General features: G+C 42.1%; 1 protein-coding gene across 1 annotated transcript in view; it reads left to right on the top strand.

Moving 5' to 3' along the window:
* The window catches only part of ARHGAP22 (Rho GTPase activating protein 22), a 132,193-nt gene that overhangs the window by 83,549 nt on the left and 21,825 nt on the right, over positions 1–26,819 (top strand). The window contains exon 3 of the mRNA XM_074874009.1: positions 10,596–10,724. Within this exon, the coding sequence (XP_074730110.1) occupies positions 10,596–10,724 (129 nt within the window). The remainder of the gene's footprint in view (positions 1–10,595; positions 10,725–26,819) is intronic.

The raw sequence follows: 26,819 nt of genomic DNA, 5'->3' as shown, positions 1-26,819 counted from the left end.
TTTTCATTTCTTGTTTAAATCTGATCTAAATCAGCATGTTTTTGAAAAGTGATGTTACATCTGCTAACCATTAACCACTTCAAAGGAGCTTTTATGGACTTTTTGATAATGCTATTAACTGTGAGGAATTTGTCCATTACCAATGGATGGAGAGACTTAGAATTGATTTTTTTTTTTTTTAAGCATTGTTCTACTAGCAGTTCACTGACAGTTGTCCTAAAGCACAAAGAATTGAGGCCCCTGCTTTTTGCATCAGCACAACCTTGAGTCCCTTGGCCATCCACAACTGTGTTCTGGGTGGCTGCAGTGCTGAGCTCAAGTGACAAGTACGATCTTTCCTTTTTGACAAAGAGCACTGTTGCCACAGTGAAGAGTGCTATGTGTTACACGGTTATGTTTAGAAGATTCGTTGGTTACCCAGTGCATTGCCAGATACAGGAGGAGACTGCTATAAAACTGCTATTCTGTGCAAACTATAACAAGACTATGGACTTGGATCAAAATATCCCTGAGCTCTTAAGTTTGGATTTAGATCAGTAGTACTTCCATCTACATCATCTCAACATTGGCAAGGGTTTTTTCCAAATTTGCCAACATTTTGCCAAAGGCCTACAGTATATATTCTTTTTGCATTTCAATCTGTTTTCTGCGTTAATGGGACTAATAGCTTCATTCTAGTAAAAACAAAGTCTGCAACTGTTAAGTCCTTAATGATAGGCCATTTATTTACTGCTGCCAAAACTGTACTTGTAAAGCTTCAGTCACTTCATTGGAGAAAACAATAATGTTTGTAATTGGTTGGCTTGAATTTCTGCAGAACTCTGTATTCGATCTACAGAGAATCGGCGTCTTTACGGGCTCAGCTAAAAGCTCTGGTGACTACAGCCTAAGCTGTGGTGGCTGATGGCTTCACTTCCATTCTCCTTAATTCAAAGTCCAGAGCATTAGCGAAGATGGGAGACATGTAATCCTTTAAAAATACAGTGAGGATGTTTTTTGCTTCATGGTGGATTAGGTGCAGGGGAAAGAAAAAATAGACTTATGAGGGGCAAGAAGAAGACAGTTGTAGAGAGACTTATTTAGAAGGCATGAAAACCATTTCATTCCTATTGCTGAGCAGACCTGGAAAATATGAGCACAACCGTTCCAGAAGAATGCAGAAGTTGGATATTATCTCTCCAATTTAAAATTATTAAAGAAAAATAGATCAGACTTTTCCATACTGATGATGTGGTAAGTAATTTCTTGTCAGGATTTAAAATTTCCCTCAAGTTTTGTCTTCAACATTAAAGATTTGAAGAAATTTATATGAATTAGAAAATTGCTTGTGGTTGCATGGTAGGGCATAAAAATTATCCAGTCATTTTCATTCAGATATTTTGAAGCACAAAATAACATTGTCTTTGGTCAGGAAGGAATTTACTCCCTTATAATAGCATGTAAACATAACCACATTTGGAATATATAATTTGATACATTCCTCAGAAGTGTTGAGTATTTGCTGCGTTGGAGAACTGCACAGAACTGTGTGGCCTGCATTGCATAGATGTGCCACTATTTTCTGAGTCTTTTGTACATACATTTGTAAATTTTTTTTTTGTACCCTTAAATTCATAGTTACCTTAATTTGGATTACTCCTGCAATGTACTGTGTAGGGGCAGGTGCCCAGCTCTTGCCAGTGGGCTGGCCTGAATCGCCTCCCTGTGATGGTGTGGCTTCTGCTGGCCTGAGAAAAATTAATTTCCCTTCCATCCAAACCAGAGAACAGTGCAATGACCGGGGGCTCTGTGTAACCCAGGCAGTTCTATACGTCATCACTATTAAGTACTAAGCTTATTGTAACTTTCTAGATTTGAAATACGTTGAGGAAAGCCTGCAAGGGTTAGTTTTCTGGAGTGGAAGAGGGTAAGGGAAAGCAGCCTGCTGTTGGTACAAGGCTATCTATGGAACATGCTGGGGAGAAAGCTGTGCAACCTTTTCTTTCGCCCCCTTGTCATCCCTACGTGCCATCGCCACCATAGACTTAGGGTTTTTTGTAGGGTTAGGGTCATCTTTTGTGAGGGGAAGAAATTGCTTTTTTCTTTTTTAATTTTTTTCCAGCACACCTGTAGAGAGAGACAGAAGTTGTCCTTTTGTCATTCTAAGACAGACACTTCATGGGGTGAACAAGCTCCCTAAGAGCTGGTGACATGTTGGAGAGATTTTAAAAGAAAGGTTTGTGAGCTCTGGAGCTCAAGTTTGTGCAAATGGAAGAAGCTGAACAACAACTATGCCTGGGCTCCTAACACCTTTAGATTGTTTTCCAGTAGGAACTTTCTTTTTCCAGTGAGAATCTGGTGCCAAGGTGGCAGATACCCGTTGCCTGGTGGGCAAAACAGTGTTAGTGTCAGCAGAGGCAACACTATACCCTGAATCTGTCTGCTTTGTCAGCAGATACTGCCATAAGAATAAGAGGCAGTGACCATGCCATTGCACACTGAGAGCTCCACCTAAGAAACTGCTGCTAACTCTTATGGTCTAGGTTTTGAACATGTTCAGTCTCCACAGTAACCCACTATCAGGAAGCATTATTTGAGTCAAGAGCCACAAGGGTTTAATTGAGCAAACTGTCACTTGTTTGACAGTCTTAACTCCCAAGGCATTGTTGGACATAATTAGAATATCAGTACTCTAGAATTCACACTCAGGATGAACTGCACAAGTCACAGCAGAGGTGAAATGGTGTCATGCAGCTCCTAGCCATTGCTGGTGTAGTAGCTGTTCTTTATGTTAATTACTGTTGAAATAGTTCTCATGGCATCCTAAACTATTTGTGACCACCTTGGAGAGATTTAATCTCTTGCTGTAGCTAGTAGAAGCTGATACAAAGCCCAAAGCAATAATAATAATACAGCTTGCTTATAGGAATACTATGCAGAGTTGAAGGCACGTTTCACAGGGTTCTGAAACCTGTTGAGTTAGGGAGGCAGGGTGATCGTTGTTAGTGGCTGTTCCTTTTATGGAACAAAGTAATTGTGGGCAGAAGGTGGGAGGGTATGATGCCAGAGCTGTGTTGGTACAAGAGAGCTGCTATGTCCTTGAAAAAATAATGTACTCGGTAGTTGCATATTATGCCTGGGCTCATCTCAACCCTAAATATTGGGCTGCTGCAGTAGAAGTTGCCTTCCCACAGTTGTGAGTTCACCTTAGCCAAGTTAAACTGTACTTTGTGGCCACAGTGAGCAGCGTATCCCAGGCAGCATAGTAGTCTCCTCTCTGAAATTTAAAATCATTGAAAACAAGGAGTCACGAGAGCATTGGAGTACTATTGCAATAAATAATGTTAATGCCAGAAGTGTAACTTAAAAATGACTGAACCTTTTTTACCAAAACTTCTCACAGTTCAGCCTAAGGCAGATAAAGCACATAAAAATTCAGGTTACGTAGACTTAAACATTACAGATCACTGAACACATGTAAGCAGGTTTTATAAGCAGGGCTTTGAGGTGGCATTTGTGTGCAAAGCTACTTGCTTTTTCTTTAAGAGTACTTGAAATTGTTTTTCTCCCTTCCTCTTACCTTGAATCTTTTTTTCTGTTTGCCATGGTTCCTGGAATGTGACATCACTTACCAGCATGTGGCCTACCTGGAATATGGGTTTGTTTATTTTCAAGGTTTTGGTTTATTTGAAGTGATTGGTAGCATTAACCAGTTCTTCAGTTTAATTAATAGATAAGTCTAGAGTAATACAGGTCACTCACATTATCAAGAAACACATCTCCAGGCAGGAGAGTCAAGCTAACCTGATATAATTTTTACATATAAAAGGCCAAAGATTAAACCAAATCTTCATTTCTTGCATCTAGTTTTAGTAACCATACACTTGATCCTGACAGCTGAAATAGAGCACTACGCTTAGGTTTTTAAGGGTTTTCTGTAGTCCGTGTACCAGTAAAGAGAAGCTGTAGTGCCTGTGTTCATGTTAAGTCTTGTCAGAATTTTTGCATAAGAAACCACAGTTCTGAGGTCTAATCTCTTTGTTGGTGCTTTTTTTTTTTTAAAGCAGTTTAATGGCGTCTGAAACCACAGAAGCCATGGGAGGGGAGAACCGATCACAGGGCCTTGGATTAGTTTATAGATGGCAGTGGCTTTAGAGTGTTTGCCTGTCTTTTCTTTATTCTCTGGGATGAGGTCTAAGATCTAGGATCTAAAAATCATTTAGAGACTCATGAAAATCCTCTGCAAGGACTTTTAGTTGAAAATTTGATCATCTTCTACTTGTAGCTGTCATTAAACCTGGTGTATTGAAAAGCGTTTAAGGAAATTGGGCATTTATATTTGACTGAAAAGTCAATGAGATTTTAATGCATGCTTGTAAATCCTGCCCTAAGAAAATCTGAACCATGTCAATTTGAGTTGAATTTACTCACTACAGTAAAAAGTATTTAAGATTTCACTTTCCTCATTGACACAATCGAGTGAAAGTTGAATGTTAGAATTCTCTCAAACTCCTTCCAAACTGTGGAAATAAAACACCCTTCACCTACAAAGGTGCATGTTTCTTTAGGAAAAATTGCTGTTATGTTGTCCGTTGGAACTGAGACACAATAAATTTATTTTGATTCAAAAGTTGTTTCCTTTATTTGCACTGCGTATAATACTAAATCCCCAAACCTCATTTTTTCTTAATTTTGTAAGCTTTTTTGTGTGATCATGAGTTTACTCTCTCAGCTTCCAAATCAACTTCCAACTTGGATATCCCATATATGGATGAGTGGGGATAGATAGATAGATACAAATACAAAAATCGTGTCAAGCACACATCTCTGTTTACTGTACTGCTCAATTCTTCGCAGATCATACCCTTGGAGATCCTGTCAGTTTCCCTTATTTTTATCTGTCACTCCTTGACTACTTCAGATTTTTCTTGCTGTTTTTTCTGTTCTCAAGTAGCCTAAATAGAGTATTTCAAGGTCAGTTTTGTATTCACAGAAAGTTTTTCTTTGTTAAAGGATCATCCAGAAAAGCAGTAGAACTGTTATTGGTTGTAGCGATGTTTAAACTGCATACTAATGCCAAGATTCATGTATGATAGACAGGGTCTATCTCTAGCATTCAGGCTCTTGGAAAACTTAGGTTGGGGGAAACAGTGCTCACGATAGTGGTTCAGCATTAGCCAGAATCAAAGGCAATGATTGAAAAAATGGAATTAGGTTTCTAGTTGACTATTCTAAGCACTCTTAATGACCTTTTTGCTTACTCACTAATATTTCTTTTATCTCTTTTCAAAATTCAGATTTCAAGACTGGGGTTTTGGGTTGCTTTTTGTGGCTGTGCAAAAAAAGATTTCCTCCTAATAGAGCGGCCTTCAATCTCGAATTCATCCACCTCATTTTTCACCTTTTTTCATTATTGGGGACATCTTAGAGCCCTCGATCTGATACCTTTAAGACAACCTTAAAGAACAGATTAGGGAATATGAATCATTGCAATTGTTCTTTTCAGCTGTGGGTGCTACTTTTTGTCCATTTGTCAAGATCTTCGCTGCTGCTTGTCTGCAGTCAAAGGCTTCCTGTCACTACTTGCTTTTGGACTGAGGGCAAACATGTCAGCTAGGCCTTGTGTTAGCCACCAGCCACCCTTTTCATAATTCAGCCTTGAACTGCCCTTTGCCTCCCGACAGGCTGCAGCAGCATGCACATGGCCAACTAAATTTCACTGTTACTGAAAATACCACTCCACTATCCACACCAAAGCAATACAAACATGTAAATATATACACAAATGCAAGCATTTGTAATTGTGTTAAATTTTCAGTAGAGTTGATATAATGACAATACACAAGCACATCAGTAAGCAGAATGATGTAAGAAATGGGCAAAAGGCAAACCAGATGCGGGGGTGGAAGGAAGGGAAATGATCTGAACAAAGAAAGAATCTGCCAACTTCAGCAGAACCTGACAGCAGCTCTACTTGAGAATAGAAAAGTTCCTCCTTTTACATGTAATGGGGCAGGAACATCTCCTACTAGGAAGTGCAGTCCTCTTCCCCCTGAACTTCTGTTTCCATACAGACAAAGGGGATCTAAGACTTGACTTCACAAACGTTGATCTTAAGAAAGTTAAGCTTGTGTGAATGAAATTTCAGGGAAAACAAAAAATTCTAATGTTTCTTCATGGAAAACAGCTGTATAAAGGGAGAGATGCAACTGAATGTCAGTTACAGGTTCTTTGAACAGGAACACAGGGCACGACAGGTAGATCTAGCATAATGGCAGCCTTATGATTTGCACTTACAGTGAATGCATACCAGACTAAGGATGGTCGAAAAGAAAGAATTTTCAGTAAATAGGGCTTTGAAGTGTGGATTGTGATTCCCGCTGCTGTTGTAGCACTCCCTCTGACCTTCAGCAAGTCACTTAGCCCCAGTCTTTCAGTATTTAATCTTCCTTGTTGTGGGGCATGGGGAAGATCTGAAAGGAGGACTGTTATTAAGGATTAGGAGGTGGCACGCTTCTCTGAGGTGAATGCTATACAGCTGACATCAGCAGCAGATGGCTACGAGGCCACAGTGAAATGTAGTTGCACAAACCCCATGAGCAGATGGCATACGAGAGAAATCCTACCAGCTTTAACTAGTCTGGACCTGGAAGAGAGAGCATTCATGTCATGCAGCTAGGGCCTGGAGCTATGCTGTTCCCTCCAGGCAAAGATACCTACCAGTGTATGTAAAGCAACTTGACAAAGGTACCTTCAGACAGGGGTGGCAAAGCATTTGAAGTCAGCTGGGATCTGCAGCCCTTTTGATGGTGAGCAGTAAGAAAACAAGTGCCTTAATCTCTAGGCTGTTACATTTACTGTATGTACTTGTATGGTCATCACTTTTCCTGATCTTGAAGTTATTCAGTTTCTGTACACTTGGGAGGGAGACAAGTAGCACTCACAGCTTGTTTTATGGATAGGGATGGAATTCAGTGTATCTTATCCAACATGCACTGGAAATCTGCAGCGGAGCAGACAATTGAATGCAGGATCCTCTGTTCATAAATTGATGCTGCAGCAGATGGACTATTCATCCACAAAGTTAAGACCCCTGCTTCTGCCACATCTATTGAGGTGCTTGCACTCTGTGTTTGCAGAGAGTTTTATTTTTCCTCTGGTCTGGAGATGAAAGTAGCTTTGAGCAGAAAGACTGCAATGTCTGCCCGTGGCAGTCCTGAGCTATGCAAAGTTGGTCTCTGAGGGCCAGTCTTATTTGTATGGGAGCTTGATTAAAGATGAATGAGAAGTTCTGTTCAAGAGAATTGAAAGCCTATGTCTGTGTTAAAAATTGTTAGCAGAGTGTTTCTTCCTATCGTGGTGCTGAGTAGTCAGTGCCCTGTTTGATTCACACACTAGAAGTAGCATTTGTGTACTTCAGGGTTAGAGACTAACAGCAACTGTAGTAAGGACTGGAGCTCCATTAGTGGCAGAGAAGAGGTTTGAATGCAGTATCTCAACGCGAACTTCATATTGCTCTGAGAGGCAAAACTAAAATTCCATATCTGCATTTCTAGGCAGGAAGGTTTAAAATTATTTTCTTAAAACAATACCTAAAGACTAGGGTGTTTGAATTGATACAGTGTTTGTGTTGCCAACTCAAATCTGAAACTCATCACAAGATCCTGTTTTGGGTCTGAGCCCAGAAAAGAAAGCATCTGTGAATTTTGGGTAAAATTCTGAAGAAGGTATATGTGCCATTGTTTCCTTGGGTTGTTTTAAGAAGATCTAAGTGTTTGAATTTAGCTGTTTCTCATTCTTGTGATACTGAGACCCAAAACCTGTTGAATGTAACAATGTAGAGAGACATGTCTGAACTCTGCCCTTTAGGGAACTCTAGTTCTGCTTGTTGCCTCAAGGATGTAGTGAAAGGAGGCAGCCATGTGTACACAATTAAAATATTATTAAAAAAAAAAAATAGTTTATAGGTGGGTCTGCATGCTCTGCCACTGCATATTCATGTCATGTGAACATATGAGGCTTTCTCTAAAAAGCAATCCTGAAGTGCATTCTTGCTTCTAAGCTCTATGCATGGAGTTGTCTTCATTTGCTTGTACTTACGTGACTAGTCACTACTGACTCTCCCACAGGCAGCTTGTAGGGTCATGACCTTGCTCCTATTTATAGTTTCATTGGGAAAGCCAACCACAAGGAGCTGTACGTAGTTTTTGGCAGAGTCTCACGTCTAGCATATACAGGAATCTTTTCTTTCCCATCCTGTTTTTACTTTTTACAGACTCAAATAGAAGTATAAATGTTTTTTTCTCTAAATGCTTGCGTGAAAAAGGCTTGCAAAGGTTTAGAAGGCAGCTGGCTGGTCCAAAATAACATCTTAGGGGAAGAGGAGTTGTAGTCAGGTCCCTGTGGTACAGTGATTCAGTGGGAAGATGCTGAAACACCACTTCTGCAGAAGTCCATAAGAAGTCATCTTCATCCTTCTTTGCTTATTCTGCTTCATATGTCAATCTTTGTATGGGTTACTTCAGCTGTTCTGACTAAATTTGCAGTCTGTAATTAATTCTAAGCTAAGATTCTGGTCTCTTCTTGTCCTTAGTGTCTTGGGCAGGCAAGATCTCAGCTAGGTCTCTTTAAAGAACAGGATCTGTGTTTTACCTTGACTAAGCTCAGTTGTTTGCTGGTGGTGTGACCCATACATTGCATGGATTTTTGAGACTGTTTCATTTCTTTAAAGAGCTAGCTTGAGCTCAGGCCATCTATCTGCCAGATGCCAGATCCTGAACCCCTGTTTCTGATGTGTTCTGAGGGCTGTGAAAAGTCTCCTTCTTGCTATTGTATCTTCTCATAAGATATTTGGTTGTGAAAGGGCATGGCAATAGATCTGACAGGTAAGGTACAAGAGTTAGGCCTTGTGACCTCTGCTTTGCCCATGAGGCTGAGTATGTTGATAAAAGAATTAGGCTGTGCCAGAAGTTTCACAGACTAATTTCCTGCTCAGACAGTTCATGCAAAGGATGAAGTATGTCATCCTTGCAGTGGAGTATGGTGAAGCATTGATCTATGTAGATATCTGTATCTTAACCTTGAGCTAGAGAGCTGTTCTGCTTCCTACATCTTAAGGAATATGAATCATTCAGTAAATTCAAAATGGGAGACTGTCTGAGAGGATGCTATGAGGAAAGAAACAGAATTTGGATACATGTGGGGAAAAAGCATCATGACTTCTGTTTCTTAAGCTGCGTGCCTAGTCCCAGGTGACTGTTGTCTCTCTTCTCTACTGAAGGACTGCCTCAGTTTCCCAGTTCAGTGAATTGCTTCTCAGACAGCCATAAAATCCTTCCCAACATAGCTCATTTTACCCCTTCTGCTTTGCAAATCAGCATATGATTCATGAGTATGTGTAGGCCAGGAGACAATAGCAAGAAAAAGCACTCCCTTGGCTTGCAGGCAGCTCCCATCTTGCCCCTTTCTCCAGATTAGCAAGGATTTAGGAGGTGCATGCTCTGTGTACGCTAAATCGATTCTGCAGAAACTACTGCATACCACCATTATCCTGCTCTTATCTCTGAATTTCATGGAAAGGCAATCTCAGCTGCTCAGTGCAGGCTGGCAGTTTTAGCTTGTCAGTAGGTACTGAAAGCCATGTAAGCGTGGAAATGACAGTGACACAACGGCTAAGATGTTATCTCGACAGCAAAGCCAAAGGCAGTTTCCATGGTGATGGAGAAGCTCCAGGCCGCTAGTGATGCAGCTGCTGTGTTGGACAGGATCAGTAGCCTTTTTATACAGAGGCTGCTCCAATAAAGCTTTTATGTGTTTATGTGGCCCTCATTATGTTGTATCCAGCTCTGGAACATAAAACAAGGGGTGAGGGGAAGATTTATACTGACTGAAGTGGATGCTGACCTAAAAAGAAAACAGGAAAAGAAGGGTGAAAATGTTGTAAATCTCGGAGTATCCACAAGTGACAGATGTATATGACAACTTGAGTGCATTTGATATTCTGTGCATTTGATATTCTGGTCAGTACTTTCCTGAGATATTGTGTGCCAATGTTAATAGCTCCTCAAGTTCCTATTTCAAGTGGGAGAGTCAGATGCATATCCCCAAGTCATAACTCCTCTTCAAAACATTCCTTCTGAATTGGATCCAAAATCAGAAGGGGTCTCTTTTTCTATATTGAGACTAGAAATTCCCAGGGACCTGGGGAAAGGGGATGATCTTATGACTTCTGTATCTCAAGCACTAAAATGTCTTACGATTCACTTGGTCCCCCTTTTGGGTAATAATCTTTCAATACCTCAGCACAGGTATGTGGAATTCATTTTGTACTCTTCCTGTAGGGTTTTACAGCCTGTGCTTGCACTTTGCTTGTTGCTGGGACAGCAAGTGCAACACCTCCAGCTTCCCACACTGGAAATGAACATGTTGCACTTCTGCTTTGATCTTCTACCAACCTGTGCTTTGTGGGTGCTGCAGCACATGAGTAGGAATTGTGGGTAAAACTGCTCAACTAAAATAATCATTTGATCATTTTGACCCAGGCTTTTGGTGGTTTTAAATATTGGTTGCTCTCTTCTGAACTAGATGCTAAAAGAGATTTGTATTCTGTCTTTCAGGCGGTGCGGGGGACCGGGAAAAGATGCCTGTCAATCATGAGGCTTTCCTGCTCATGGCTAATTCCCAGAATGAAATGGAAGATTGGGTGAAAGCCATCCGACGGGTTATATGGGCTCCATTTGGTGGAGGTATTGCAAATAGCTCACATGCACATAAATTAAAACACTTGCCTCAAGGTAAAACATATTCTTGTGATACTAGGATATGTGTAACACTGTAAAATCACTGAGATGCCTAGATAAGCCCTTGATTGTCTGAAGTGTTCTGCAGCAAGGGGATTGGGTTGATTTTTTTTTTTTGCCAGGGGATGGAAGGGAATGGGAGGGGAGGGCACATCCGGACTGTATGACTGACTCAGAAACGCATGGTGATAATAAACATATCGCTATTGTCAGTACTCAGTTTTTTACAGCTAATTATGAACTATTCTGTGGACCTTTTTTATCCTTATGGACATAAAGGAGTGTGTCCGGTTATCTCAATTTTCAACCCAAGGGAAGATGCCCATCTTCAACCTCCCTACAGCCAGAGACAGCAAAACTTTTCATCTAGCTAATGTAAGGCCCCGTTGAGAAAACAAAGTTTCCACTGCCTTCAGTGGGGGTGTAGCCTGAGGAAGAACAACAGGGTCAGGCTGAGTGAACACCTGTAAGATAATACAGCTGTTGACAATATCTGTAGTTAAAATGAACAAAAAATCCAGACTCTTAGTGTTGATATACCACAATCTTCAAATTCTCAAGTCAGTAGATTAGATAGGAAGTGTTTTTGTGGTTTAGTATAGAACAAGGATTCACGGATGTTTTCTTCTGGGTTCATTGTTGGTGACAGCTGCTACTGGCTTGGTACTTGGACACTCTATGCTTTGAAGTGACTTGTGTGCTACCGGTGGAGTTCATGCAAATAGTGGTATCATATGTAGATAGTGATATTGACCTTTTTTTGAGAGCTACAGATAAAAAAGTGCTAGATAAGGGTTAAGTAATACAATTACTTTTACTCGATGTTACTAGTTTTCCTGAATCTAAAGTCTCAAATACTACAAGGTCAGTAAGAAGACCCAGTGTTTGTTAGTAACTTGGTGTTTGGGGTTTTTTTAGTTCTTCCTTTAAGTGACTCTGACGATTTTGAGTCTCCGTGTAGCAGCATTTGATTTGTCTGGAGGAGATAAAATCTCAACTGATGATGTAACTTTTTCCTAGGTCCTTCTTTCATGTAGCAGAAAGGGTGTATGTACAAAAGGCAGTTTTTACCTAATTCTGAGAGATTGCATGCAATGCTGTTGTGCTGTGCACAGAACAAGCCCTTTTTGCTAGTAGAAACTGATCCACCATGATTTCTCTTCAAACATGAGTATGTGCTTGTTTTGCTTTCCTTCTGAAGTCCAGTCCACAGTGAAGGGTCTTTTAGACTCTTAAGCTCAATGTACGTCCCTGCAGTTCCCCATCAGAAGTCTCAGAATCTCAGAGATGGTATTTCTGTGGCCATTTGTAGTGGACCTTATAGTGTGTATTTTACAGCTTAACTATGTGCATCAAATAAATACTGTGAGGAAAAAAGAGACTTTCAGTCATGACAAATGGTACAGGTTCCAGCAACAGCCGCCTTCTTTAGGGCATGATGTTGTCTGCAGTGTTGGTATCAGTCAGAATTTGTCTTCTTTTTTGTTAGTGTTCATGTTTTGTCAGTCTCTTCAAATAGTTCCAGAGCAAGCATCTTTTTTTTTAGTATTAAAATAATAAATAAATAAAAATCCTAAAAATTTAAAAACAGAAACATGAGGATGACATAAAGGTAGGGATGGTTTTCTTTTTTTCTTGTTTCTTTATGGGGGTAGTATTGTCCTAATTAATCTGTTCTTTTTCTGTACCTCTGAACTTCTCTGTAAAGCTATCTGATAGCGTTTTGTTTTTTCTTTAAATGAGGCAGATACATTTGATTCCAGGAACTGGGGCTTGATGAGATATCAAAAACATAGAATGAAATCATGAGAATGTGGGAGTAGGACAGCGCAGGGGGGAATACAGCAGCACAGGGAGGGAATAGAGCAGCTGCTATTTGTTGCTGTTTTCACATAGTGCAGATTTGATCTGGTTCCATCAGCATCAGTGTCAAGGCTGCTTTGACTGTTGGTGAGAGCTGGCTTAAGCCCTGTAGAAGAGAAGCACTGCCATTTGCAGAATTGGAAAGAATTGCAGTTGTGTATTGATGTTTTTGTGGATCTATTTGTGGATAAAAACTACCCAAGAACACGGGTACATATTGGGTGATCAGCCTGGCCTGAGCTCTCTGCTCTACTACTCAAATGCATCAGTCTAAAGCTAGCTTGGCTATGTCTGCTTTGTAATATAAGCTGCATGAACAGATTCTTATGCTGTGGTTTCATAGCTTCTCTGAGCTGACTGAAGTGCTAGCTGCTGTCAGGAGTGGTCTTTTCCCACCTTGCAACCATGTGTTCCCACCACTTTTCATTCTGCTAATACTAGTGGTTATGCAGCTGTGCAGTAGGAAATGACCTGGCAGGAAAAAAGAGGGGGGAGGATTAGTTTGTATGTGGATTAACTTCCTGGCCATGCTAACTATGCAACTGCAGGACTAGTAGTTCCAACACAGTGAGGATAGTGGGGAGAGATGATGGGGGTGAAGCAGAGATAATGGGGTAGCAGAGGGCATGCTTGTTCATGCTGATTGCAACCCTCACATAAATTAGCTGAAAGAAACTGTGGAGTTGCATTCTCGGTCTCTTTGCGCTTCACAAAGTATTTATAGGAATGTCAATAATTAGGAAACAGTTAAGATGTTCAAACTGTTGCTTCCAAATGGGTTTAGCCAGTTTGGGGAAATGATCAAACCTACGACTCCTCCATCAGAATCAGAGCAGGGCAATTTCTCTGAGTGAAATCCCATCTTAGCTCAAATGTGGGAGGACAGTAAACATAGCTGTCTCTGTGTTTTAATTGAATAATTTGAACTCTGCTTTGCTACCACCACTAATTTGAGAGCCAAGTCTTATCTATCGACACTTTTTAATATATGAAGCTAAAGGGATGGGGTGAGGAATTAAAAAGCAGGCTTCATTATTAATATGTAAATATCCAGCCCTGGAGAAGGTTGATATGGTGTAAAAATGAATTATGCCAAGATAAAAGGGGAGGCTTAGCCACACTTTAATCTTTGCTGATGTTATTGAAGAAACATAAATCAAAAATGTTGAGGGTATCTTCTCATGTGTTGATGTGGGCACATGAACTGTGTTTAAAGGTGAACAGCAAAGGCTTCTTAAAATAAAATGGAAAACTCCCCAAAGCTGCTGAGGATCCCAAATTATTAATAGGAGACACATTCAGGCTTAAAAAGCCATATGGAATGTGTACTTTGAAATACACTTCAAATGCGGCCTTAAAATAAAACCCTAGACTTCCTAAGTCTTTTGAAGAAGAGCTGTCTTGTTTACGGGGAAAATAATTTCGAACAAGTTTCCTTGAGTTTCAGGCTTCTAAATTCTTGAGTCTAGTCCATCTCATTCAGAGCAGCAGATTTTGTAAACTGAGATTTAAGAGTACTCTTTATGTTTTGATTATGTCTTCAGGAATAGAGTTTGTCACAGTGGCTTGATAAAAGTGAGTTTTGGAGCTCATTCTGACTAAGGGGGATTAAAACTGTTCCCTATGATCCTTCTTACCTCCATGCTGAACAAATTTTGCTCTGGGTTTGCACCACTAAAACTTTATCTGGAGAGTCCCTCTGTGCCCTGCAGTCATGCTGTTCTGCAGCTGCTCTTTAATACAGAGTGCTTGTAGCAGTGCCATAGTGCTAAATGCAAAGGGTTTGTGGCCATAGGCTTGGGTGAGAGTGAGCCTGCCAGTGTCCTCTGAAGGTGGATGCATTGGAAGCGTTCAGTGTTGTTGGGAGGAGAGGAGGTCATTCCTCACTCCACACATGTACAGTGAGGCTCTGTTATCCCAGTGTGAAGGCAGAGAGGAGGTTTCTGGTCCCTGTCTTGCTAGAGGGCTCCTCCAGAGTGACTGTCTCTAGGATTCCTGGCTGGGCCAAGAGGAGCCACTACACTAGGTGGCAGGATGGGCTTCCCTTGTGCAGGCTTCCACAGGTATGTGGGGAGTCACGCTGTGTGTTTGTTGTGCCTGATACATGCCATTATCTCCGCACAGAGACAGCTGGCGCCTGATGCAGCTTATCAGTGTTTGCTCTTCAGTGTTGTCTCACTCTGGGAGATGGGCCCAACCAAGGGAAGAGGAAGAGAAAGATGATAGGGGTTATGAGTTCAGATATCTGTCCAGGACTAGGGGACGTGTGAATCATCTGCAAGGAGGTGCTGGTTAGCCTTACCCCAGGCAAAGGTATCACAAGCACTTGTGGATATAGAAACTGAGACACAGAGTAGAACTAAAGTTAGTTGGGAGTGGATCTTGCTGCCAAAACTTCTTACAACAGAGAAAGTTCTAAGATCTGTTTCTGAGATCTGATTAAGTTATTTTTTCTAACCTATCTCTGTCAGATAGATCTGGGGCTTCTATTACTGCTTTATGACCAACATATTTTAACATCATGATGCAGCCTTGAGGTAGGGAAAGGCTATAGCCCTCATTTTTTGTAAAGGAGGAATCTGAGGGTATTGAGCAATCAAGTAACTTGCCTGAGGTCACAATGACTATCTGTAAGAGACGCTCTGAAGGCATCTTTCAGCAAACAGAAGGATCACAACCCTGGACCTCAGGAGAGCAGACTTCGGCCTTCTGAGCGATATGCTTGGAAGAATCCTATGGATTTCCTAGGGATATGGTCCTGGAGAGAACAGGGGTCTCATTGATTTTTCAAGTATTACTTCCTCCAAGCTCAAGAACAGTCTTCCCCCGTGTGCAGGAAACCACGCAAAGGTGGCAGGAGGCCTGCATGGGTGAACGAGGAGCTCCTAACAAAGCTCATACCTAAAAAAGAAGCATAGAAGTGGTGGAAGCAGGGACAGATAACTTAAGACAGATATAGAGAAACTGTCCGAACATGCAGTAATGGTCTTAGGAAAGCTACAATCCACCTGGAGTTGAATCTGGTGGGGGCTGTGAAGGGCAACAAGAAAGGCTTCTTCAGGCATATCAACAAGGAATACTTGTCCTCAGTAGAGGATGATCAGGTTAGGGAACATTTAAAGAAAATGGATATACCTTAGTCCATGGGACCTGATAGGATGCATCCACAAGCGCTGAGGGAGCTGGCCAGTGTGTGAGGCTACTCTTGATAATCTTTGAAAAGACATAGTGGTTGGGGGAGGTCCCTGAAGATTCCTATCTTCCAGAAAGGCAAGAAGGAGGACCTAGGGAACTATAGGTTGGTCAGCCTCACCTCTGTTACTGGAAAGATGATGGAGCAAACAAACCCAGAAATCATTTCCAAGCATTTTAAGGTCAAAAAGGTGACTGTGAATAGTCAGCATGGATTTATGAAGGGAAAGTCATGCTTGACCAACCTTCTATGATGAAATGGTGGATGAGGGAACAGCAGTGATTATTGTTTGTCTTGACTTTAGCAAGGCTTTCAGCACTGTCTCCTGTAATATCCTCATTTACAAATTCATAAACTACAGGCTAGATAAATAGAGAATGAGGTGTACTGAAAACTTGCTGAACTGTTGCGCTGGAAGGATTGTGATCAGCAACCCAAAGCCCATCTGAAGGCCAGTCATTAATAGTACACCCTAGAGGCTGATACTGGGGGCAGTACTGTTTAACAGCTTCATTAATGACCTGGATAATGGGGCAGACTACATCCTCAGCAAGCTTGCAGCTGATATTGGGAGGAATGGTTGGTGAATCAGATGGTTGTGCTGTCATTCAGAGGGGCCTCAACAGACTGGAGAAATGACTGGACAGGAACCCCATTAAGTTCAACAGAGAGTAATGCAAAGTCCTGCACCTGGGGATGAATAAACCCAGGCAACAGTATGCACTGGGAGCTGGAAAGCAGCTTTGCAGAGAAGCACCTGGGATGCTGTCGGACAGCAAGTTGAACATGAGCCAGCATTGCACCCTTGTGGCAAAGCATGCCAACAGATTCCTGGGCTGCATTAGAAAGAGCGTTGCCAGCAGGTTGAGGGAGGTGAGCCTTCCTTGCAGCACCAGTAAGGTCACATTTGGAGTGCTTTGTCTAGTTCTGGGCTCCCCAGGACAAGAAGGTCGTGGGTTTACTGGAGTAAGTCCAGTGAAAGGCCACTAAGATGATTAAAGGATTGTGGCAAGTGAAATACTAAGAGAAACTGAGAAGGCTGCGATTGTTTAGCTTGGAGAAGTGAAGGTTCACAGTGGATCTTACCAATGTGTATAAATACTTGATGGAAGGGTGTAAAACTAAAAGCAAAACTAAAGGATGTCAAGGGCAAAAGGTGTTCCTTACTGGCTTTTGAAGATCCTACCTTTAGAAGTCAGATGGATGCTCTACTTGCATTCATTACTTCCACATCTCTTTAGTTCACTCCTTGCATATATTTCACCTTTAAAGCTGCTGGCTAAAGGCTTTAAGTGACATTCAGTGCCCAAGCTTATCTGGGCTCTGAGTGGAGACCATGCAGTAGCCTGGTCATCGCAAAACAGAAATGGATATTCTTGGAGTAGTGTGTCAGGGCTTGCCAGAGGGGCACGTCCCCCGCTACTGGTTTCAAAAATCCCGGGCAGCAGCACTAGTTCTGCACTGCAGTGCCGTATCTCCAGCTGTCATTAACCAGCTTAGTTCCAGTGGCTTCTGAAGGATGATGCAGTTTGGCATCAGGTGAATGAGCTTGTAGTACTTGTCTATTAGCATGGACAGTCCTGGGCACCACAAAGCAGGCATCCAGAGCTGGGGAATGACAGGCAGTTAAGCAAGAATCCTTCTCAGTGCCTCTGCTTAACCAGATAGCAGATAGAGAAAAACTGTAACTAGAAATTACTTCTGTTACATTTGAAGGTGAGCAAAGTAAAGCTTTTCATAGGATTTGCTTGATGAAATGTCTTTTGATCAGGAAATGCTGATTTGATAAAATGAAACGTCACGTGGGAATGTTTCCATTTGGATGACACTTGTGCTAGGAAAGGTTTTTCAAGCTCAGGGTAGTATTTTTAATACAAGCTCTGCCCTGAACTGTCTTGTACTCAAATGTTGTGTAAGCAATTAAGATGTAAAATCTAACCAACGTAAGCCCTTTCCTCAAAAAAATGACTTTTAAAAGTGTCTTGGAAAAGAGAAAATTGAAGGAAGGTCTGATAGATAAAATTACAAATGTAAGGAGGATTTGAACAGTGCATAGTCATGGGGTTTGAACCAAGAAAAATGTGTTTTCATGCAGTGTACGATTAAATTATGCAACTCATTGTCATAAGATGTGGAAACAAAATTAATAAATGGATTCAAAGTAGAAATAAATGAGTTCACAGAAGATTAAGTCCACCTGGACTATCAAAGAAAAAGGTCTGGAGGGAGTCATTAGCTTCACATTGCTAGCAGCAATCCACCTTGATAAAATATGGTGGGGCTTGTGTTTGCTTCAATAACGGATTGTTCTCCTCTAGTAAGTGCCACAGATTGCTGATAGTGGTTGTGCATTTGTTACATTGTTGGTAGCTACTGCCTGTAGCACATAACCTGACCAGTACCACCTCCTGCACTGGCAGTGTCTTGGGCGAGACCATTCCGGTAATTATTAGATTCATGCTTGATGTTTGAAAGCTGACAGTCATTAAAAAACTGATGGTTCTCACTGCACATCCTGGCAGTGTATGATTAATGGGTCAAACATGTTCCTGTGGTGTTTCTCAGCTTGCAGGCAAGTATTTTAATTTCTCTGTATTAGTGCTTTGATGAATGTTATGTGGATATGTGCTTACTGAAGGGGAATGGTAGCCTGCTCCTTGCAAGTTACAATTTTAACCATTTAGGAGCCGAGAACAAAGAAATTCACCATCTCTCTTTTCCTATTTCCCTTTCTACCCCCCACAGTTGTTCCTTTTTTCTTCTCCTCCAGCATCATGTAATTGGTTTTACAGTTTCCCCTTCCTACCTTCTGAGTTGCACATCAGGGAAGGGAGCCCTTGACCTCTCCTAGAGTGTTCCCGAAAGGCAAGCAGATTTACTGAAATGTTTTATTCATTGTACAAATTGGAGCTAAATGCCATCCCCTCCCCAAGCACATCCAGTCAGGCTCAGCTGTTGCTAGAACTTAGACCATGACCTTATGCTTGGGTGGTGAAGGTATAAGTTACGCTTTATATTGACTGAGGATTTTAGTCGGTTAGTGGAGGATAAAGGTAAATGTGTGGGAATTTTCATCACTGATTGAATTTGAGGAAGCAACAAAGTGAAATCATACACAGTTTACCTGGTAGTGAGTTTTACAATTGCAGGTTACAGAGCGACAGAGGTACTTACGATGAAGTTTGATTTGGATAAGCACCCATGTGTTCAATGTTGATCCTGTTTACTTCTCAGTTACTGGTTGTGCTTAGGTTATCAGCCTCTCAAGCTTGGGATATGGGAAGGCTTGAGGACATAAGCTTGTTAAGTTTTCTGAATGGATAAAAGGGGCTGATCTTCTAAATTTTGGTTGTAAATCTATATCACGGGCCCTGCCAGGTTCCAGGATGGCCAGAAATCCAGGTGGCTTGTTTCAGTCTGTACTGGAGATGAGGATGAGGATCAGCAACAGTTTTTGGACTCTGTGATCCTTGCATTTGAACCCATAGCTGGAATTCTCATCCTTTTCTAAAACGAGACACTGGTGGCAACAATTATACTATGTCATAACTATTTTTTACTTACATCCAGAATTTTTGTAAAACTTTTCTGTGCAGTGGGGGCATCTACATGCTACACACTTGAAAAAGAAGGTCTGCTGGTCAGATGCTTTCTACAGACATAGCTTCAGTCAAGTCTATGGAAGCTATCTATTAAATGTAGACAGGCATGTGCAAGAGTCAGGAAATAAAAAGTTCTGTAAAATATGTTCTTATGTTGTGGGGAGAAAGAAGTTTTCCAGGGCACGTTTGTCCAGCTCACTGCTTGCTAAAAGGCATTTTTTGTTGCTCTTGATGTTTTGTTCTCTAGATGCTTCTTGTTTTGTTTAGAGAGAAATAGACCAATAAACACAGGGGTTTGGCTCTGGATTCAGAATGCTGTGGTTAAGTGATGTTTAGGTCTGTTTATCATCTTTTCTCTGTGAGCAAACAGTTACAAGCTCAATTTAGAGCGTAAACTGGTCAGAGTCCATGGCAGGGTAATTTACAGTGCTGCTCAGTCAGTTCCTCTGCTGACATATTTTAAAGAGATGGGAAGATATCTTGCACAGGTTAGGCAGAATCTACTATGATAGAAGGATGAAGATAGCTATTTGCTAACCTTTTAACCCAGGGTGAGCTGGTTTATCAATCAGTAAACAGAAGCCTGTTTATTCTCAAAAGATTTCATTTTACTAGGAAAGGTTGAGACCCCAACCCAGGTCAGGGAAGGGGTGTGGAGACATCATTTTGTTTAGAGAAGGATCTGTCCAAAGTGTTTGGAGAGGGAGGAAACTGTAAGGGAAATTTTCTGTACAGGGGACATACTGTTGAAGTCTTTTCTTCTGGATTCAGCCCTGAAACTGATCACCTGTAGCCATTTCACTGCCAGCTTTCAACAGACGTAAGGAGGTGTTCAAGTGCCCATGTTTGCCTGGGTTAAAAAGTGAGTGTGTACAAGGCTCAGCTTACTTGAAAATTAGGGAACTTCAGCTCTGATTCTAACTTTGATACTAGGCCCTCTCTCTACAAATAGATGAAGCAATTACCTAGATCTGAGCTCCCTCAGACAGGTCTGCTTGAGTATACCTGTATATTAGCTAATACTCTGTGTAAGCCAGCATCTAAAAATACTCACACCCTATGGGCACTTGCTAGAGCTGTGGAAGCCAACAAGTTTGCTCACAATCAGAGATGAGGAGGAATATTTTCTGAGTTCATGCAGGTTCACTATTCCTGTCTGTTGCAACCAGATTCAAGACTGAATTTGACCTGAGTTAGATGCCAAGCGTGAGACATGCCTGGATTTTCAGAGGTTGTGTGAGCTGTAGTGAACTTCCCAGCCAGTCTCAAGGCTTGTAGTGACATGTACAAGCAGGATGCTTTCTCCCTGTTCTGGTACCTGCAGCAGAATAACTGTGGTGGTGCTAGCTTGTGAGAGCATTACTAGGACTCTCTCCATACAATGACACCAGGAAAGAAAATGCCTCCAGTTCCCCAGCAGCAAGTTCATGTGAGATTTAGTCACTAAACAGTTTTAGGAGCCTAAGTTCTTTAGGTAAATAAGAGCTGCCCAGTGGTAAACTTCTACAGCTAAAAATATTCACACCAATGGGGAAAGAGAGAGTTCAGTCTCCATTACCCCTTCTCTCCTTGGCACATGTATACGGGGAGATCTCCAGGTGAAAATTTTGGTGGTATTTTATGAACAATGTGGCCAGCTCTCTAGATTTTATTGCTATTCTTACAGTATCAAGTATGCTTCTGGATTCTGCAGCCCATGCAATCCAGTGATTATGTGTGAATCTTGGATTTCATTTTTAAGAAATGTTGTTAACAGAGAAAGCAAGATCCAAATGTGACCTGGAAATTCAAAACACAGAAGACAAATAAAATAAATATATATATATAGTGATTTTTATTCCAATCTCCTCATATTCTGTGGTCTGTCATGATTTTTAATACAACACTTTGAAAGGGATTGAGAATTGTTTCATATAAGAAGATAGGTGATAACTATGGAGTGTGTAGATACGCAGGACAATGTTGCATTCTTCTCACAGGACACCTATAGCTGCAGAGTTACTATGTGCAGAGAACAACACTGAAGCAGCTGCCATTTTATGCTTTAGTTGTGATGCTTATGTGAGCAAGCATGTGCTCCTTCTGCTTTTTTCTCTCACCAGAGAGCTGTGTTTGCTCTTTCGTTGGAGAAGAGTTTATGTTGTCTTCGTCATCTCTCATACAACTCACGGTACTACAAGCTGTGCTGAAGTCTAATTGTGCTTTGAGTCATGCTGTGTCCTTGGCTACAGAGAGGCTGTGAATTTCACAGGTTAATTATACTTTGGGTATGGCAATATCCGTGTTAAACAACGTGACTCTATTTCATTGGATACCTCCTTGTTCTTGTGTTTTGAGATATGGAAAACAGAAAGTGAGTGGAAGAATAAAAGTCTGCATTTGCTAACTCCTGGGCTCCTATCCCATACATTGAGTCCCATAATGTTATTAGCAGACGTGACACATTTTGAGGCATTGTTCCAGGGAATAGTACCAAAAATCCTGATGGTGTTTCAGCCATTCTAAAGAGGATTAGTCCTGCTCACCAGTTAGCACTGTGGGCAGGCTCCCCCTAACCTGCAGCCTGCTGTGTTCTCTACAAGGGAAGAGAAGATACTAAAAGGGTGAAGAATACCCAGGATCCCGTTTGTACCTTTTGTTTAAAGATCTCCATCGCTTTCAAAATATTCTTTAGTGGGCTTTAAATACTGTCTAGTGTATTGTCTGGGATTCTGGTGTCTAGTTGTGCAATACCTTGCTACTCAAGGTATATCTTGAATAGCTAAGGAATACCCTTACTACTTCGCCATTCAAGAACTGGAGCTTTTGATCCTGGTACTGCCCTCACTTGTAGTGTGAGAGTCATTTCTTCAGGAGCTTTTGTTCAAAACAGAATGTAGAGACAGAGTTTGATCTCAAGTTTCTTGAGCTGTGGGACAACACTGTCTCGGTGACTGGAATCTCAGAGCTTGACTAATGGGTCAGTATCTTCTTTGACACGTGTGTTCAAACTGAGACACAATGTAGTTAAGAAAGTGATGGACCACTTAGTTCAGATGAGTGTGGTCTATGCAGCGACCACAGACATGATATTTTAATAACAGAAGCAGATGAGTAGGTGCAGACAGGGATAACATTTTTTTTTTCCTGCAGAGGGAGATGAAGTTAGCCAAACTTGATAAAATTCCCCAAAAGCTTGGTGCAAAGGTTTTGGGTGGTAACTGCTGCAGATCTGCAGTCACATGAATGCATTTTCTAAATGGGATGGAGGGCTGACCTCTGTATAACTGCATGGGACATTGTGTGATAAGCATTTTCCTGAACTGCAGGCTTCTTACTCTGAGAGCAGGAGCCAAGGGGGTGAATGTTTTCCTGCAAGTAGGTCCTGGGAATTGGTTCACATTGTAAGGAGCTTGTAGTTCCTTCCCCTACCAGTTATTCAGCTGAGCAGCTATTCATCATCAGGCAACTTCTCTGTAAAGGGCTAAAGCAGAGGCTGTAAGTACAAAAAAACTGCACACGTCAAAGACTAGCTTGTCCTAAGCTGAGTGAAACTTTCCAACATGTCCCAGAGCTGCGGTGATACTCTCAGAGCACACTAAGGCTAAGATGAGGCAATGTTTCCCTCCAAAATGAGATTTCTGCTTCTGGTGCTTTGCAAGCGGATCAGAAGCCAGAGCAGGGCACCAGGTTGCCTGTAGCACAACTAACATTGCCTGTATCAGGAAGGGATCCAGAGTGTGGCATGCAGACAGCAACTGTTGCTCAGCTTTTCCAGCTATCTAGAATAGATCTGACAAGCAATTAGAGCATGAATATATTACAGAGCCGATGGGGGATGCCTTTGTTAAAACTTGTGACCTATACTTAGCTGCTGTTTACATTGGCGGCAGCTTCGAGGGTGGGCAAGACCCTACCTGCCTGTCTCTCTTCTCTCTCCTTCCCCGTGTGGAGAGAGCTGGGGAGCTCTGCATCTCATTGGATATTTCAAATGCTTTCTGCACAAGTCATAATTAATGCCGAGTTGCGGAGCTAAGACCAGATGTGCTGCTGAGATTATCTCCCAGGGCAGATCGGCTGCTCTCTGCTCTGTAGCGCTGGGTGAATGGAAAGCTGCCAGTGCTGGGACTCAGAATGTGTCTGATGCCTGAAGTCAGGACTTTCTTTCTCTGCCGCTCCTGCTGTCTGACACTGCCTGGTTTCTGCTTGAAGCTCAGCGCCTGTCATGTAGCGGAGTGCTGCACAAGAACGAGAGGTATGAGATGATTTTCCAGAGTTTAGATTTGTTATGGTTTTCTTTTCCTAGAGGAAAAGCGATACTTGAGCTTAGCCTCAGACAGAAGCTAAGAATCTAAAAGAGGAGATGGCTTTACAAAGGGGGGAAGAGTGGGAAGGACCCAGTCTGTGGCCAAAAATACTACTGGATGCCAGACTAGCATTTGAAGTTAGTCCTGGGGAGGTATGTTTCTGTTTGCTTTTACATAGAATATTTAGATGAATATATGTGGATAAGAGCAATCAGCTCCTAGTATATGGAGGCTGCTCTTTGTGGGGAATGGGGTCAGAAGACACCAAGTTCCACCACAAACCTTTTTGTGTGACCTTGAGCAAGTTATTTCATCAGTTTCTCTTGGTTCCTAATTATCTGTCACTTCCTTTACTTTCCTCCATTCTTACATGCTTTGTCTGGCTGGATTGTTTAGTTTTTATGGACTATCTTTTCTTAGGCACATACAGCTCCTAACATGGAACTCCTTTTTCAATTGCTGCTGCAGTAATTCCCATAGTGTGTGCTTGGTTGGGCCAGAGGAGGGGACCTTTGAGTTATAGGTTTGTGTGTGTTTTGTGCTGTGGAAGCATATGTGTTTCTGAATGTCTGCCCATGATTTTTTCTCAGTGCTTTCATGTGTGAGAGGGACAGATAAACGGGAGCCTAAGCATGAATGTGGGAAGGTAAAAGCAGACGCTTACCTGTGCAGGTGAGCACGTACACAATCTTTGCATCCATAAACTGCCTGTCTGTGAGGCACCACATGCATGCGCGGGTGTGTGTACTGCTGTATAGCAGCATCCAGGTGTGTGCCTGACTATCTTCCCGCACATCTTTTAACGTGTGTGTACTAAGCTGTACGTACAGCTGGCGTTGGTATGTCTGGACTTTTCCCACTTTAAGCACATACAGAGTCCTCACTCCTCCCTGTAAAGAAAATCTACTCAAGAACTGACTTTATTATCTCTGTCTTTAGTTTATTTTGGTTGAAATCAGAGCTCTGATGAGGAAAAATATGAAGCAGGGAGCATATATTTTCCTGCCCACTGCATGTCTGGACAGCATAGCTGAATGTATAGGCTTTGTATGCCTGGAGCTGGTGGGTGAGTTATTCAGGCCAGGACAGAGAGCCTGTCTGTGCCTTAGTCAGTACATCATTCCTGGCTTGCTTCTTCCACAAAGAGCCACCTAAATCTTTAAAGAACAGAGGCAGTTTGTTGGAGTAGAGGAAAGAAATTCTGTAGCTCTGCTAGCCCATTTTTTTTAGTATCTCTTGAATCTTTCTGAGATTAAGGATGTGGTCCCAGACATGCTGGATTTTTATTCTGCTTTGAAACCAAACAAAAGGGCCTAGCTATAGATAAGAGTATGACAAGGAAATTTAACCCTTGGGTTGCTAGTAGCTTTTGGCTTTATTTCCAGCCTAACTCTGGGAGTGTGACTGGATGGCACTGGCTCCCCTTCTTCTGAATGAAGAGAAAGACTTTAATGTCTTCCAGCAGGATCATCAAATGGAGTGAAGCGCTGCCAAGTTCAGTCTGAGCTGCAGGCCCCAGTGATTAAAAACAGGCCTGTGCCTTGAGGAGACAGCAGATGAGACTGCGTGTGACTGGCTCCATACTAGCTTTTCCTTGTAAGACAGGGCAGTCTCTGTCCAGCCTGGTGATGCTGTTATATACTGGTAGTTTCAGAGACATTTTACTGCATCAGTTTTACAAGCCCTTCTGAGAACCAGCTGAAGTGGGATTTGCTTTACAGGGCTAGCAGGACGCTGCCTCCTCAGTCTGCCCTGTTTAGCCCTGGGAGACTGAACTAGGTGCATCTGCTATCTCTTGCCAGTGTAGCTGTTAGAGCCCTAGTGGTAATTTTCCTGAGGGTAGACTTCATCAAGCAGGTGCCCAGATGAAAGATTTCTGCAAGCCCAGAACTGTCAGCAGCTCCAACTTGCCTTTGACAGTCCCTTTCCTGCCCCACTCCAAAGATAGTTCTTAGCTTGCTCCTTCTCTGAACACTAACACTAATTTCCTTTTCTAAGCCACGGACAAGCTCTGCAGCCACTGCACAGATGAATGATTTCTTCAGGGCCAACTTTCCAGCCCCGCTCTAACTGCAGTTCTGTGCTTTTTCTCTCTAAACCCCAACTTTGATGCTCTTACTGCCAAAAGACTTAGCCTGGGAGCAGTCTTTCTTCTGAGCAGCGGCTGGGGAGGGGTCCTTGTCTGTGGTCTAGCAAAGAAAATAAGAGCTAGGATAGAGATAAGGAAAAAGCATAGAGCTGCAGTGTAATTGGGCCTGCCTAGGAAAAGTTGCAGTTATGAACAGATCTGGCTTGGGCAAAATATTCTGTCTCTACAATGGTCGGAGACCTTTTCTAGTGCTTCACTGGAAAATTAGGGTTTGGGGTTGAGGAAAAGAGAAAATCTAGATCTGTAATTGGACTGGAGTGGGGCTACCAAACCAAGGTGGAGTCAGCCAAGAGAGTTGGGCTGGGAGAAGTCTTTCACCCTGGCAATGGCTTCAGGGTCCTTTCTTCCACTCAGCAAAAAGTGACCCGTGAGGGCTGTGTGATCTTGCCTGCACAGCACTTTGGCATAAACTGTCACACAAAAAGAAACTCATGCTTGTGCCAGCTCCTTTCACTCATCATATGATAGGTAGATCAGCTTCATCCTCAGTTGTGTCAGTCTTGGTTTCATGGCTGGTTTTTCTTGTTACCTATTTGACATAGGTCCCCAGCATCTGTTTCTGCAGCAGACACCCATAGTAATATTAATGCACTGCTTGTGAAAGGTCCATCTGTTGCTCCTTCTGAATCTCAAAGCAGGTCACCCTTCTATCTCTATCCGTTATCTTAGCATCACATTCCTTAATCTCTGTGTCAGTGGTCTCTGGCTGCAGTCAACTTGTTACCCAGGAGTCACTGATCAGTCAATTGTACCTACAGAAAACTGCTGCTGTTGTGATCCAAGTTGATTGGGAAGGCAAGGACTGATGTTGCCCGAAATGTATTAGAGCATGGTGCTGACCATAGAGCAGCCAAGGCTAGGGAAAAGTAGACAAAGCTTCGCATTGCAAGTGAAGATTATGCATGCAGTTGCTCTGCGTGTGCTTGCAGATGTGTATGTCTGACACTG

Source organism: Strix uralensis, chromosome 7 (assembly GCF_047716275.1).
Source record: "Strix uralensis isolate ZFMK-TIS-50842 chromosome 7, bStrUra1, whole genome shotgun sequence".
Classification (NCBI taxonomy): Eukaryota; Metazoa; Chordata; class Aves; order Strigiformes; family Strigidae; genus Strix; species Strix uralensis.
This window is presented reverse-complemented; position numbering and strand designations above follow the sequence as displayed.